At 39.6% G+C, this 13,965-nt stretch overlaps 1 protein-coding gene across 1 annotated transcript; it reads left to right on the top strand.

Moving 5' to 3' along the window:
- Positions 1-389: 389 nt before the first annotated feature.
- Positions 390-10,428, top strand: LOC103365238 (transient receptor potential cation channel subfamily A member 1-like). The gene is made up of 15 exons (XM_008292628.1): positions 390-419; positions 1,388-1,554; positions 1,982-2,072; positions 2,226-2,285; positions 2,379-2,471; positions 3,876-3,946; positions 4,095-4,251; positions 5,257-5,346; positions 5,711-5,880; positions 5,970-6,099; positions 8,632-8,814; positions 9,004-9,072; positions 9,530-9,631; positions 9,740-9,858; positions 10,215-10,428. The coding sequence occupies exons 1-15, from the start codon at positions 390-392 to the stop codon at positions 10,426-10,428; spliced, it is 1,746 nt and encodes a 581-aa protein (XP_008290850.1).
- The last annotated feature ends 3,537 nt before the right edge of the window (positions 10,429-13,965 follow it).

The raw sequence follows: 13,965 nt of genomic DNA, 5'->3' as shown, positions 1-13,965 counted from the left end.
ATGCAGGATTGCGGCCCTCGAGGACCGCAGTTCGACACCCCTGACTTAAAGCAACAGTATGTAACTTTTGCTGTCTCTGTGGCCACAAGTGGGAATTACAGGTTTCTGGTCTGTTAAAGATCCCCTCTGGTGAAGTTTTGTTAATTTTTTCACCTTGAAACTGCAGCATAACAATGAAAGTCTCGACTTTCGTATAGTACAAACCTATAGCACCAAACCTGTCAGCTTGTGAGGTCATTATACGACTTTAAAGACAGCAATCACACAAACAGCAATTTGTTTAAAAATGTAATTTCCACATCAAACTGCCATTTCAACAAATTTCACCAACATACTGCAAAAGTTATTTTACCAGCTGAGTGAAGCAGATGCTTTCTCTTTCCATCGACATGTCTAGCTACTGGCAAAACCCCTCCCTGGTAACGTTGCTTGCGTTTAAAAACTAGCCAGCAAGTGCAACAACGCAAAACGTAGTAAGCAAATTAATGCTACTTACTCTTCCTACTTATCAGCAAGAACGCCAGGTCAGCATCTGTCCTGCAGCCTTTTGTTTTGTGAAGCTCTTGCCAATGACTTAAAGTGGATCCGAGCACAGTGACAGAGCCAGAGTTTTTATAGGGGTGAGACCATTCCTCACACTGGGGTGCCACAGAAACTGATCATTTGTTTTTCTCTGTGTGGGAAAACTGGGAAAAAAAGTCATATAATCAGTTTTTTGGTCACTTACTTTTATCATGCGCCTATGTAGGTATGACTCCCATGTAGAAGTATACCGTCAGGACATGCAATATGCTTTTTATGAAACCCTTAGCTGATGTATGAGTAGGTGTGTAGGCCTCTAATGAACTTCAATATTGGTTGTTAAGTGGCTTGGACTGAGTACCCCCGAGTCCAAGAATAAGCCTCTCGCTCAATGACTCTCTTCATCTCTTTTTTCGCTTCCTCCATTAAAACATCTTTCGGCTCTTCGCTTCAGCTGTGACGTCTGCACCGAGAACACCAAACTAGCTTTTTCTTCCAGGTAGCTGAGGGACCACAGTTGGTGATGTGTGATGTAATGTTGTCAAGTGTTATGCACTGTGAGATTGTACCCACTCAGCCCAAGTTACATAACAAAAGAACAGATGTTTGGGGCTGCGGACCAGTAATGAAAGAGGTGCCATTCTTCCTTTTACAACTCAGTGTGGCATCAAAATTTTATTTAAGCTATTAATTTAAGGTAAATTATTTGCATAATGTTGACTTAATATTTTGCGGTGACACATTTTTTGCACATGTGCACACAAATATATGGTCACCACCACCAGCAGCGTGGAAGTGATACAAACATTGCTGTTTTAATGTAAAAGCAGAGAAATGTATCTCCTGTTATATATCGATATGCCAGAACACTGCACTCCACTTCGCTGCGAGAGAGGGACATGTGGCTGCAGTCCGGCTCTTGCTAATTCGGGGAGCAGACATCATCGTGAACAAGAACGACACCTCATTCCTTCATGAAGCTCTGCAAAACGGGAAAAAAGATGTGGTCAATGCTGTAATTGACAGTGAAAGGTATGTTAATCATACAAGTGCCAACTCTATGAAGAGAGATGGAAAAAAAGAAGGAATCGGTCTAAAACGGCTTTTAACTGTTAGTATAATCTATTTATTCAGGATTTTATCTTTGCCATTGATCTTCAAAATGTTGCAATTTGATTCCTTTCAGGTATTTTAATGGGTTTTAAATTGTTTGTTTAGCATTAGAGGTAGGGCACAGTCAATAAAGCAACATTTAATCCTTCAATTTATGAGAGAACAAAGTTTGATTTACAAGCTGCTTAGTGTAGAGTTTTGTTTTTGTGAGTATTTTGAGGAGTATTTAGTCGTGATTTCTGTCTCCCACAGTATATTTTTTTCAAAACTACCGTTGGGAAAGTCATTTTTAACAATATGCATATTGTAGTTGTTCTAATATTTCTTGGTGGTTGTCTTCTTCCAGGTGTGCTGAGGCTTTGAAGGTGTTCACTCCCGGCAGCAGCCAGCGATGTCCCATAGTAGACATGATTGAGTTTTTGCCTGAGACCTACAAGGTTTGCCACTGCTGAAGAAAAAACACATTAATCTGTGTACACATTCATCACAACTATTTTATCTGCATTTTTCTGTTACGCAACCTGTTTTAACTGAGCACTGGGCAATGATTTAAAGCTGCGTCGCTGTGTTTTTGCTACTATCTTCAATAGCACCTACTGGATCGCTGTGTGAGGGAATCTGATGATGACCACAACAGTCCTGAATACCATGTAATTGAGCTGAACAATGAAAACAACCCACTATTCTTAGTGCATAAAGAATGTAAAAAGAAAAATACTTAAACACGTCTTTATGTGATGTAGATTGAATATGACTTTGAGTGGCTCCAGGCTCCCATTATGGCAAAGAAGATCACTGACAAGAATTACAAGTTTCAGCCACTAGCTGCGCTCAATGTAAGTAACTTTTTTTTTTTTCTCAAATATAATGTCAGTGCAGGAGAATGCAAATATTCTGCTCCCCCCATGCTTTCTAAGTAGTCATGTTCTATTTTAGTCACGCATCACCCTCTAATGAGGCTCTGTAGACTCAAACACTCACCTCATCTGATCAGGACTTGCCCATTTATCCTCAAGGGACAGTGATGATACTTTTCTCCAGCCACTTTTCTGCAGTGACAGCAACAACTACATAGCCACGGTTTGTGGCTTTGACATGAGAGACTTTACTTTTCCTTGCACAGGTTAGTGAAGCGCAATCGTGTAACCTTGCAAAGCCACAGTGTTTACACCTGCTCATAGCTAATGACAAAAATGAAGATGACACTTTCTCAGTGCGATGTTGACGAAAAGTTCTGATCTGAGTGTGTGTCCTTGGATTCTCATTCTTGTGGCTGCCTTAAAAGGTAACAGAGTATATTCCTGCTGTCATACTACTGGCCTTCCATGTTTGCCACTAGGCAGGGAGGCATGCTGAGGTTAGCAATGTCTAGTGTGAGAAATGGAGCAGTTAAAGTTTACAACCAAATCTGTTGCTCAGGTTTGGTTGTAAACAGATAAGCAAATCTGGTGAGGTGGCTTTGAGTCAATGGGCCAACTGCTTTGTGCTGACTTCTTTGACCACAACAAAGACTCTGTCAGAATAAACCATGAGGTCAGGCTGAGGCTCACTTGCCAATAATGTCACTGTGTGTTGTCTATGGATGTTTTTCGCTCAGTATTATAAATAATACACAGATAGACCTCATTGTATAAATGCGATAGACGAAATAATAGAAACACCTATCACTATGTTGCATGACCTACTGCAACCTCCAAAATGATCAAACAGCTGCATTAACACCAAGAAACTACACACTGTAACCCTCATAAAAGTAGGATGTGCTGCACAACTATTGTATAAAAGTGCCTTAGTTTTGTTCCAAATTAACAGACAACTATGATTTGTTCAAAAGGGGTTTAATCTGCATGCAAACGTTGACCAATTTGGTAAATGGCCAAATCTACAGAGCCCTTTAAAGGCCTCTAGCAAATCACTGAACTCAAGGTACATTTTGTAATTTTTGTTTTGCAGTCATCCACATAGCAATCACCACTCCTTTTAGTAATGGCATTATATTATTGTATTATTTGATAAATCGCAAAAACAAAACCATCTTTCAACACATATCTTTCACCCAATGTTAGAAATACTAAATGGTCTATTTCTGCTTGCTGATGTCCTCCTACATTATGCGAGTGCAGATCAATAACCGGCTCATACTTCTAAATCTTTTAGACATTAGCTGTCAGGCTGTTCTTACCTGCTTGTGGAAAATGTACTATTGACTGTGGACTATTTCTCTGTTATTCTATCTGCAGGCAATGGTGCAGTACAACCGCATTGAACTCCTCAACCACCCAGTCTGCAAAAAGTATCTGGCAATGAAGTGGTGTGTATTCATCCCTGAGAGTAACATTTCTCATTCTCACATAGAATTGCTGATCTGATTAGAAGAAGAACGATTCACTCTGCTGCAAAATGCCAGTGAATGACTTACTTAGAATGTTAGCCCTGACTGTCTTTTTCTTTATTCGCAGGGTTGCATATGGGAGCACGGCTCATGTTCTCAACATGTTCTTGTACCTGTTAGGGCTAATGCCCTTAACTCACCTGATAGTGACTTTAAGGCCCTCTATGAACACCACTGAAACGGGCGGACACGACATCATCATGGTGCCAGTATCTTTCACCCAGGTACGAAGGAGAGGTCTGATCAGTATCAAAGATGTTAAAGCTCTATGGATGTCTAATTTATGTAATTACGTAATTAATAATCAGTCCAATAGTGAAACCACCTAATATTCTGTAGCTTCCACTTTGTGTTGCCATAAAAGTTCTGAGACAGAAGCTCTAGGAGCATCCTGTGGTGTCCAGCACTGGGATGTAGTGGATCCTTTGGGTCTGGTGGGTTGTTGGGTGGTATTTTTTCTAGCACATCTCTTGGATGTTTGACCAGGTTGGGATCTGGGGAATTTGGAGGCAGCGTCAAAGCTTTAGTCTGATGTTATACTTTCCACGAGTATGTGAGGGTCCACAACTCACCAAGTCCACATGGTAACTATGTTACAAGGGTGTGGCGTACTTTCCCAATGGACTCCCATGGGCAAGGAAAGTGTATAATTGTAACAACTGCATGTCCGCATCAGTTGTACTTGGTATGGAGTTGGATACATTCTCAGTAGGTTGTATCTACGTTTTTTTTTGCACACATTACTGCTGAGCTTACGTATTATCCGTACGGACATGAATTTTGGGCTGAACATGTGCGGAATGATCCAAGCAGACGCTCACGAATTTGGGGAGATGACAAAAATTTGCGGAACATTAGCAGATCCAAGGGTACTCACAAGCATAGAAAGTATAACACTTGTCTTGGACTCTTTTTTTGTGTTCCTACAGTTGTTCATGCACAGTTTTTGCAGTGTGGGAGAGCACATTGTCTTGCTGGGAGGGGTGGCTTGGTCTTCAACTGGGTTAATATTGTTTAGGATGGTGGTATGGGTGAAAATCCATGTCAAGACCCAAGGTTTCCTGTTAGAACATTGTATTGCATCAAGATAATCAGTGTCAAACATTTCACCTGTAAGTGGTTTTATTGCTGTGACAAATCGTGTGACTTACCATAACAGATGGTGATCATTTTTTGTGATGCACTCTCACTGAATAACATAAATCTCAACGTTGCTCTTCATTTCACAGCAAAGTCTGTTCATGAGCTTTTGCATGGTGATGGTCGTGATTATGAACATCTACTCAATAGTGAAGGAAGTGGTGCAGATTACACAGCAGGTACAGTGACTGTTACACAAGTGTCATTACCTCATATAAAACATGTGTCCATAAATCTGTTCAGCACCAGGCCTGTGTGGACACATTACCAATCAGGTGTGATGGATGAGTGTCCTCTGATTTAGATTAACAGGATCACTGTAAGGCCGCAGTCGGTGTCACCTCTACACTTTAGTTATACATCACATTACATTTTAAGTAATACACAGTTAAAATAGTGTTGTGCATGGTAGTTTTTAAGCTAAATTCTGTACTGACCACTCAGGCAAGGAAAATTTTTGGAACAATTGTCAAATATCTAGGTCGTTTGTCTAATTATGCTATTTTGTATTTGCTGATTTTTTCTTTTCCTGTTACTTTAAAGCGCTGGAGTTACTTCAGGGATTATTCCAACCAATGTGACTGGATTTCAGCCGTCTTCTCCCTTCTGTTCATAATCCCTGTCATGTTCAATTCAGAGGGCTCATTACACTGGCAAGCAGGTGCAATAGCAGTTTTAAACTCCTGGGTTGGATTTCTCCTTTATCTCCAGAGGTGCTATTCATTTGGACCTAATTTCTCTATTTCAGTGTGTTTTTCATGGTGTTCAGACCACTGACTATTCTGTTCTCCTGTTTTCTCAGGTTTGAAGGTGTTGGCATCTACGTTGTGATGTTTGGGGAGATCATGAGGACATTGATCCGTGTTGTTATGCTGTTCTTCTACCTGATGTTAGCATTCAGTTTGGCATTCCATGCCCTGATGCTCAATCAGGTAGGAGAAGAATGCATTAATCTAAATAAGCATAAATGTCTCAAGCTCCTTTCACATTGTCCTGTGGGAAGATTACAGGACCGTGTGGTGATCGACAAGACTTGATCCTCTTTGGAGTATAATTACACTCATTCATCAGTTTTCAAAACAATCTCAGGAACATTTTAAACCTAGTGTTTGAAGAAAAGTAATATGTTTACCAGAGTCCTCGTCCTATTGGTACCATGAATTCCCATTTCATCAGTGCATCTTAACATACTGTATAGTGCTTTGGATCGAAGAGACCCCACTCTAATGGGTTTAAAACATTTGTTAAACATGTTTTGTCCCTACTGCAAGCAAACCCTGAAAGCCATTTGCACTGAAAAGAATGCCCAATCAAATTTAAAGTTAAAAAACATTTTGGATATGCACTTTCTTTTGCATTAAATTAAGCAAATCTGGTGTTTGGTGATCCTCGCTGTTTGAAAATAATGATAGACAAACTCTCTCTATTGTCACCCATAGGTTTCCTTAACAGCAGTTTTGAGGTTCAAGGCTCTGGCCATCACCATTGTAGCAGTATCTGATTCTGCCTAACTCCACCATCTTTTAAAGCAGCAACAGTCCAATTATGCATACTTTTAAGCCTCAATACAATATAAATGAGTGAGTTATTTAAAAAAATAAAATAAAAAAAACCCTTCTAACAGTTATAATGAACAAGGAAAATAGTAATAGATCTAAAATTATGTAATAGAACTGTATCAGCCTGTAAACATGTTTGTTTCTGCTGTAAAGTTGGGCATTTTAACATGAGCATCCATAAGTATTAACTTACCTTTGGAGGCAGCCTCAAGTGGCAATTTAAAGAACTGCAGCTTTTGGCACTACACTTCATATATATTTTTTATTTCTATAGTACTTTTCATACAAACAGAAATGCAACACAAAGTGCTTTACAGATAACAAATAAAATTACAATAAAACTTTACAAACAACGTTATTAGAGTGGGTGTACAGTCTTCTTAGGGAGACCAAATAGGAGAGCATTACAGTGGGCAATCAGCATGTAGTAAAAGCATGTATTAGTGTCTCTGCATTTGTTTTCAAGAGTACTGGCCCAGTCTAGCAATATGTTTTAGATGATAAAAAGCCATCTTGGTAATATTTTTAATGTGGTGCTCATAATTGATTGCAGAGTCCAAGATAACTGCAAGATTGTTTACTTGTTGGCATGGTTTTAAGGCCAGAACTTATAGTTGTAAACTGAGCTTGTCTCTCTGAGCTTCAGTTCCAATGACCAGTACTTCAGTTTTGTCCTGGTTGAGCTGTAAAAAGTTATTTGAATTTAATGTCTAAAATACAATTTAAAATGGCCTCAGTTGGCCTGGGGTCATCAGGAGACATGGCGATGTACAACTGTGTGTCATCAGCATAACTATGGAAACTGATGCCGTATCTCCTGATGACATTTCCAAGGGATAACATACAGCGCCCTACATAATTATTGGCAGCCCTGGTTAAGATGTGTTCTTTAGCTTCTAGTAAATTCTGTTTTTTTTTCTAAATAATATAGGACCACAATGAAAAAAAGGAGGAAAATTCAACCTTTAATTCAAGTGCATTTATTCAGTGTGAAAAAAATCCCACATTAAAAAATAATTCTTTAAGATCAAATCATGTATGCCACAATTATTAGCACCCTTAATGTTAATACTTTTTACAACCCCCTTTTGCCTACAATTCATTTGAGTTGAGTTGAGTTGAAAGTTACATTTTTCTACAATATTCAGTGTGAGAGTGTGCTTCTGCAATAAAAATTGAATTTATTTTAAGGCTTTTAACACATCTTAACCAGGGGTGCCAATCATTATGGAGGGTGCTGTATATAGATTAAAAAGTGTTGGACCTAAAATTGAACTCTGAGGAACACCACAGTTCATTTTATGGCTCTTAGATGAGGAATCTTCAGTGCTTACTAAAAGCTCTCCATCAATCAGTTAGGATTTAAATCAGTTAAAAACACAACCAGTGTGTCATCTTTTTTTTTTTTTTCTGCCACGGTCGTTGGCATGTGATGATCCCTAAGCTTGAGGTTGACTTTTCTGATCTGGAGTGAAATGTTTTACCAACTTGGAGACGAATTGCCATGAAATTGTTACACATAGTCATGGTCCCCATAGGATGAATATCATTGACTTGGAAAAGGTAAACCTCTGACTTTTCTTCTGCTACTACAGATTAAGGCTTATACTTGTCCAATGAAGTACCTCAAAATCCGTTACATTGAATGGGACAAAGTTCAGTATAGACAGTCGCGGTCCCCAGAGGATGTAATGTAGTGACTTTAGTGATCGTCTGACTTTACACTTAAGATCAGGACAAAATTTCAGTACCTTATATCAATAATATCAACTTCACCCTTTGTTGTACTTGTACTGCGATTTAAGGCATTTTAATATCAATGCTAGACCTATGTATGTTATATAATAACACATATTTGTATAACTCTTTTACTAACCTTCATTTACACATTGGTATTCTTTTTAGAGAGAGTTCGAGAGCGTCCCACTCTCAGTGATGCAAACTTTTGTGATGATGGTTGGAGAACTGAACTACCAGAATAACTTCCTGGATGCATATCTGAACCATGAACTCCCTTTTGGTCCCCTGACATACTTCTTCTTTGTGGGCTTTGTTCTGCTCATGCCAATCCTACTGGTGAACTTGATGGTAAGCAGAGCAATGGACCGTCTCCATGGAGCTACATTTTCAAGCAGTTGTAGCCATACATTCGTAATATATTAGGGAAAGCTGTTTCATTGCTTTTACAACATCGTCATAGGCTCCTTTTGGTATATACTTGACAAAAATGCTAATATTTAGTGTGCGCTAACCTTTTGTCTTTTGATTGGATGGTAGATTGGTTTAGCAGTTGGAGACATTGCTGAAGTTCAAAGAAATGCTGCCCTAAAACGAATAGCCATGCAGGTATGTAAGGAACCAGCTTGTCTGTGCCTAAAGCATTGTTTTAAAAATGCATCACATCTTTTATCCTCCTCACTGTGTGTTTGCCCTGTCCACCAGACAAGCACAAAGGATCTAAAACACAAGCACAATAGAACACACTATGGTGTTTTATACATGGAATACAGACATCTTACACCATTATTTGCATGAGATTATATATTGAAGGTCATTACTTTAAAATACATAGCAAAACCAGATATGTGTTTATGACTAATTAGGTCCAATACAAATTAGCAATAAGGCAACATTGTTGTTAGAAGTGACGAATGCGACTGGAGCCCTTAAGAATATAATTAATAATAGTCTCTTTTAGCCTAAGAATGTATGGTTTTGCTCTTACCAAAGCCTCTCAGAGGAAAATTACTCTCCATTCACTGAACCTCAGCCTCAGCCTGAACAACTGACTTTCTGATCTTAGATTGACCTCCATACCGCTCTGGAAGACAAGCTCCCTTACTGGTTTATGAAACGAGTGGACAAACCCTCCGTCACCACCTACCCCAACCGCAAATGCTCCAGGGTATGATCAGTGTTTGCCATAAACAGATACTGTACTTTTTTTTTTTTTTTGTAGCCTGCATTAGGTGAGTATTTCCTCTTCATTAATCCCGTCCACTGTTGATTGCAGCGCTTCCTCAAGGTGATATTCTTTGGTGAAGAGGAAACAAATGAAGTCTGGAATCGTCTGCAGTCCAAATCAAAGAGCTGCACTGTGATAGAGACGGAGCTCAGAAAGCAGAAGCAAAGGTGAAGCATGCAAACGTACACATATGAATAACATAAGGGTCAGTTTTCTATTTCCTAGAATCATCAAAGTGTGCAGGCTTATTACTGCAAGGATGAAAAGTAAATGATTTGGATTTAATACTGCAAATACAAGGAAATAGGGTGCAACAACTTTAAGTGGGCTCATGCATGCCTGTGCATAAACAATGTAGAAGTGGAAAGCAGTGTAGTAATTGTTTTTGATGCATGAGTGACCCCTAGTGGTGACTCCTTGTATCAATTTGTATAGTAAGCGCATTATGTGTCTCGGTGTCATGATGTTCCAAAGGGCTGATTTTCAATGAGGTATTTCACTGAACTGTTGTTTTCTTCTGCAGAATGAAGGAGATGTCCAGCATCCTGGAGAAGCAGCACGGCCTCCTGAAGCTCATCATCCAGAAGATGGAGATCACGTCCGAGGCCGACGAGTACGACGGCCCTGTGACCATCCGGGGCACCATGTGGCCCACTCTGAGTCATGTGAAACCAAGAGGACGGAGCACGTCTCGCTGGGTGCCGCTGATGAAGGCCATCGAGTCCAAACGCAAATGAAGAGGACTTAAAGAAAACGTAGCTACAACTACTGCACAGGGAATTGTCACAGCCTTAAACAGTCATGTGTGATATAAAATAGGTGCATCTTAAGTGTTGAATATAGAGGATAGTTGCATATTGAATGTAAAACTGTGATCTTTGTGGTGTTATTGTAATTTTTTCCACTGTCGACTGACACGGTAGCATTATTAAGTTGCACTAATGACCTGTGGATAAATGAATATCATTCTGTGGTATGTATTCAGTGTTGCCATACCTCTATTACAAACACAATTGTTGTTTCTGTAGTACTGTAATGTGTCTTTATGGCCAGTGCATGCTCTTTTATATTCCAGATAAGATGTTTCAGCTTCCTATTTGTCTCAACCCATAACATCATTTTAAAGTTTTAACCAAAAGATAAAGGAATGGTTTTGTTGCAGTCATTGAATCTATCAATTTTCATCAATTTCCTGTTTGTTGGTTGAGATCACTAATGCAGAATCTACAGCTAAAATACGAGCAGAGAGGAAATTTCCCATGTGGGGATGAATCACATGTCAAGTCCAACTTGGATTTGTAAGAAAAACTAATTGCAGAATTTGAAGATACTGTTGATGACTGTTTTAATTCCCTTATCACCCACCTTAGCCAGACTTCCCTGGAACAAATTGCTACTGCCAAGCGTTTTACAAAGTCCTCTAAAAGGTTTAATCTAACACCAAATTTGGTTTCTTTGCAGTGGCTTCCCATCCAGTTCAGTATCCAGTTGGATGTTTTCCTGATCATGTTTAAAACCTTTCATGTCGGCTTTCCACTTTAATTAAAGAGCGACTGCAGTTTACAACAGTTTTTTTTTTTTTAGTATCTTATGGTGTTTTACACTTTTTTAAAAGTAGCTTTCTTCTGTCTGTGTATTTTCTTTCTGTCTAAAATGTGGCTTCATGTTTTATTTGCTTTTTTTGCCTGAATTGTAAAGCACTCAGTCATACATGCTCTCGTCAGATGGCGAATGAAAAAACCTACTTTATCAGTGGCATTTACATTTAGTTGTAGACGTGAATGTGTGAAAATCTGATTATGTAACACAGATGAACCATTGGGCACGGTTCAATGCATGATACGACAATAAAAATTCAAAAGCTTCACAGTGGTTGTTTGATTTTTGCTCCCGGTTTTTTTTTCTATGTCCGTGTCGCCCTGCAGCTTAAAGCGCTGCAAGCTGCTTCAGTGGGAATCCTAAGAAGTTGGGAGGGAAATGGAGAAAGGCCTCTGACATCATGAGCCTGCACCTGTCTCTCTGCTTCTCCAGAATCGGGCCCCGATAAAGGTCAAGACCCCTGAAAGTCTTTGCTGATAGACGAATGCTAGCTCTCCCTTCAAGTCAAGTCTTGAGTCATATTTATTGCTGTTGGCCCTGAATTTAATTATCCCCAGGGCAAATACAATAACCATGTAACCATCAATTACGCTGATGTTTTGGACAATATTTTCTCTTTACCTGAGGAGCTACACGTACAGAATGACTAATGAGCAGAGTGTTATAGCTCAACCGGCTTCTTGTTGACAGTCAAGGAAGCAGCAGGTTGAATTATGTGTCATATAGCCGATGCCTTTCAGTGTTGGTAAAAAAAAAAGAAGAAAAAAAAACGAAAGACAGCTTATCAAATGAGAAATAAATCCAACAGCAGAATCCCTTAGCTTGCACCTTCAAGTGTGTCAGTCAGGCCGTTCACCTCGCTGACGGATGCAGTGACAGAGGATGAGTTGGCCGCCGGCCCGAAGCTCTAACTGTCTTACCAGCGCAAGTGGAACTTAATATCTCAACGTCATGACACATCCAAGGATACACTAAGAGCCGGGGGGGGGGGGATCACTCCAAGGTCCAGCTGATCTCGGGTCTTGTGAAAAACTGCATGGAAAAGCAGGATTACGGGAAGCACGGGAATGTGACATTGGCTTGGATTAGAGAGCATTCTTGGCCTGTGAAAGACGGAAATTTGAGCAAGAGAAAAGCAAACAATGCTTCAAAATCACTGTGACCTGCATTTTGACAATGAAAAATCAAGTTGGAAGATCATGATAAGAAAGCAATAAACAGATATAACAAGCTATGATAGGCTGAATATTTATGTAGTTTAATAAAGCAGGATTTGAGCCAGCGTGCTGGAATAAATTACACACCATCCTGGGAACTGCTGGAGTACTGTACAGCACCGAGTCAAGTGCAGTACAGTAATTTCCTCCTTTATCTCTCCAGTGACCCTGGCATGGCCATCCACTAAAATCAACCATGCATCTCAGCTGCAGTTAGGTAATCCTTGGCAGAGTCTTGCTATTGTCATAAAAAAGAAAAAAAAATCTAGATTTCACACATATTATGTGGTGTAATAGCTAACAGCGACCTGGGATTTTCTGGGAATATCTTGAGAAAGCAGAGGAGGGAGTCCTGTAAGTACATTCCATTTATTCAGAGAGAAGCCCATTCAAGGTTTTCTCCAAAGCATGACTTGCATTTTTGAGTTTTGCATGCAGCACACTGATGTTTCCAATCGTAAAACTTTAACATCTATTCTGTCGAGGTCTGGTACAAAAACATATGTTTCTCTGAGACTTTTCAGGCAGTAGGCATCTCAGCAACTACTTTGAAACCTCTACCTTAGCTTCTTTCTAGCCTGAGGAAATCTCACTCTCTCCTCTTTTTCTCTTGAGTAGTTGATTTCAAGCATGCCAGCCTGTCTGAAACTCTTAGAAAAGTTTCAAAACAAAAGCAAAAAAAATGGCCAAAAAAATGCACAGTAAAAAAAAAAAAAAGGTCTGTGATACTATGAGAATGAAGATGGTCCCTCCTTGCCTCTGCCACACCCTTGTCATGCCAACGCTCCAGATGTCATGGGAACCGATAACAGCTGGGGCTGGTACACGCAGGCTGCGTGTGAAAGGCTGCTCCATCTGCAGAAACCCAATCCCTCTGTGAAACCAGCAAAGGATTAAGCACTTTTGATAAGGTCCTCAAGACATTTCTATTACCAAAACACATCTGTGGAACCCCAAAAAGAAAAAAGAAAAAAAACAGAAATGTTTGCTGTATATGCACTTCTAAATGTTGCCATGGGTTGAGTGTATCATTATCAGTAAATTTATGCCTTGCTATATGATACAACATATCTGGGGGATTATGCCTGTTTTGTAAAAAATCAATCCTCACACAGCCTTGGAGTAACTTTCAATACACCTTCCACTGGAATTACCAATAATGAGCCATTCATTTACAGGGATTAACCTAATTATCTAGTTGCAGATTGGCAATTAAAGTGTTTAACAGTTTACATAAAGAGACAAAGTTGTGGTCCTGCACTGAGGTCAGGGTGGCTTGGAGCAAAAAAAAAAAAGGGGTGGAGAAATGCTCTGGGAAAGAAAAAAAAAAACTCTGTACAGATGCCAAATCCAGGACACTTAAATTAGAGGGGTAGCAAAGCAAAGAGTTAGAGAGCTGACTTTATCTCATGCACATGGTGCTGCAGTGCTGTCCAGTGCAGTGGTGACACTTTAAGG

This window comes from Stegastes partitus, unplaced genomic scaffold (assembly GCF_000690725.1).
Source record: "Stegastes partitus isolate 25-593 unplaced genomic scaffold, Stegastes_partitus-1.0.2 Scaffold821, whole genome shotgun sequence".
NCBI classification, from domain to species: domain Eukaryota; kingdom Metazoa; phylum Chordata; class Actinopteri; family Pomacentridae; genus Stegastes; species Stegastes partitus.
Note: the sequence above shows the minus strand (reverse complement) of the source record. Positions and strands in the feature narration are given on the sequence as shown.

What these genes read in the sequence shown, in the direction of transcription:
- LOC103365238 (XM_008292628.1), top strand. Translation starts at nt 390, where the DNA reads ATGTCTAGCTACTGGCAAAACCCCTCCCTG. An exon ending in ACTGGCAAAACCCCTCCCTG is followed by an intron (nt 420 to 1,387) that starts GTAACGTTGCTT and finishes TCGATATGCCAG; the next exon opens with AACACTGCACTCCACTTCGC. An exon ending in CCAACCGCAAATGCTCCAGG is followed by an intron (nt 9,632 to 9,739) that starts GTATGATCAGTG and finishes TGTTGATTGCAG; the next exon opens with CGCTTCCTCAAGGTGATATT.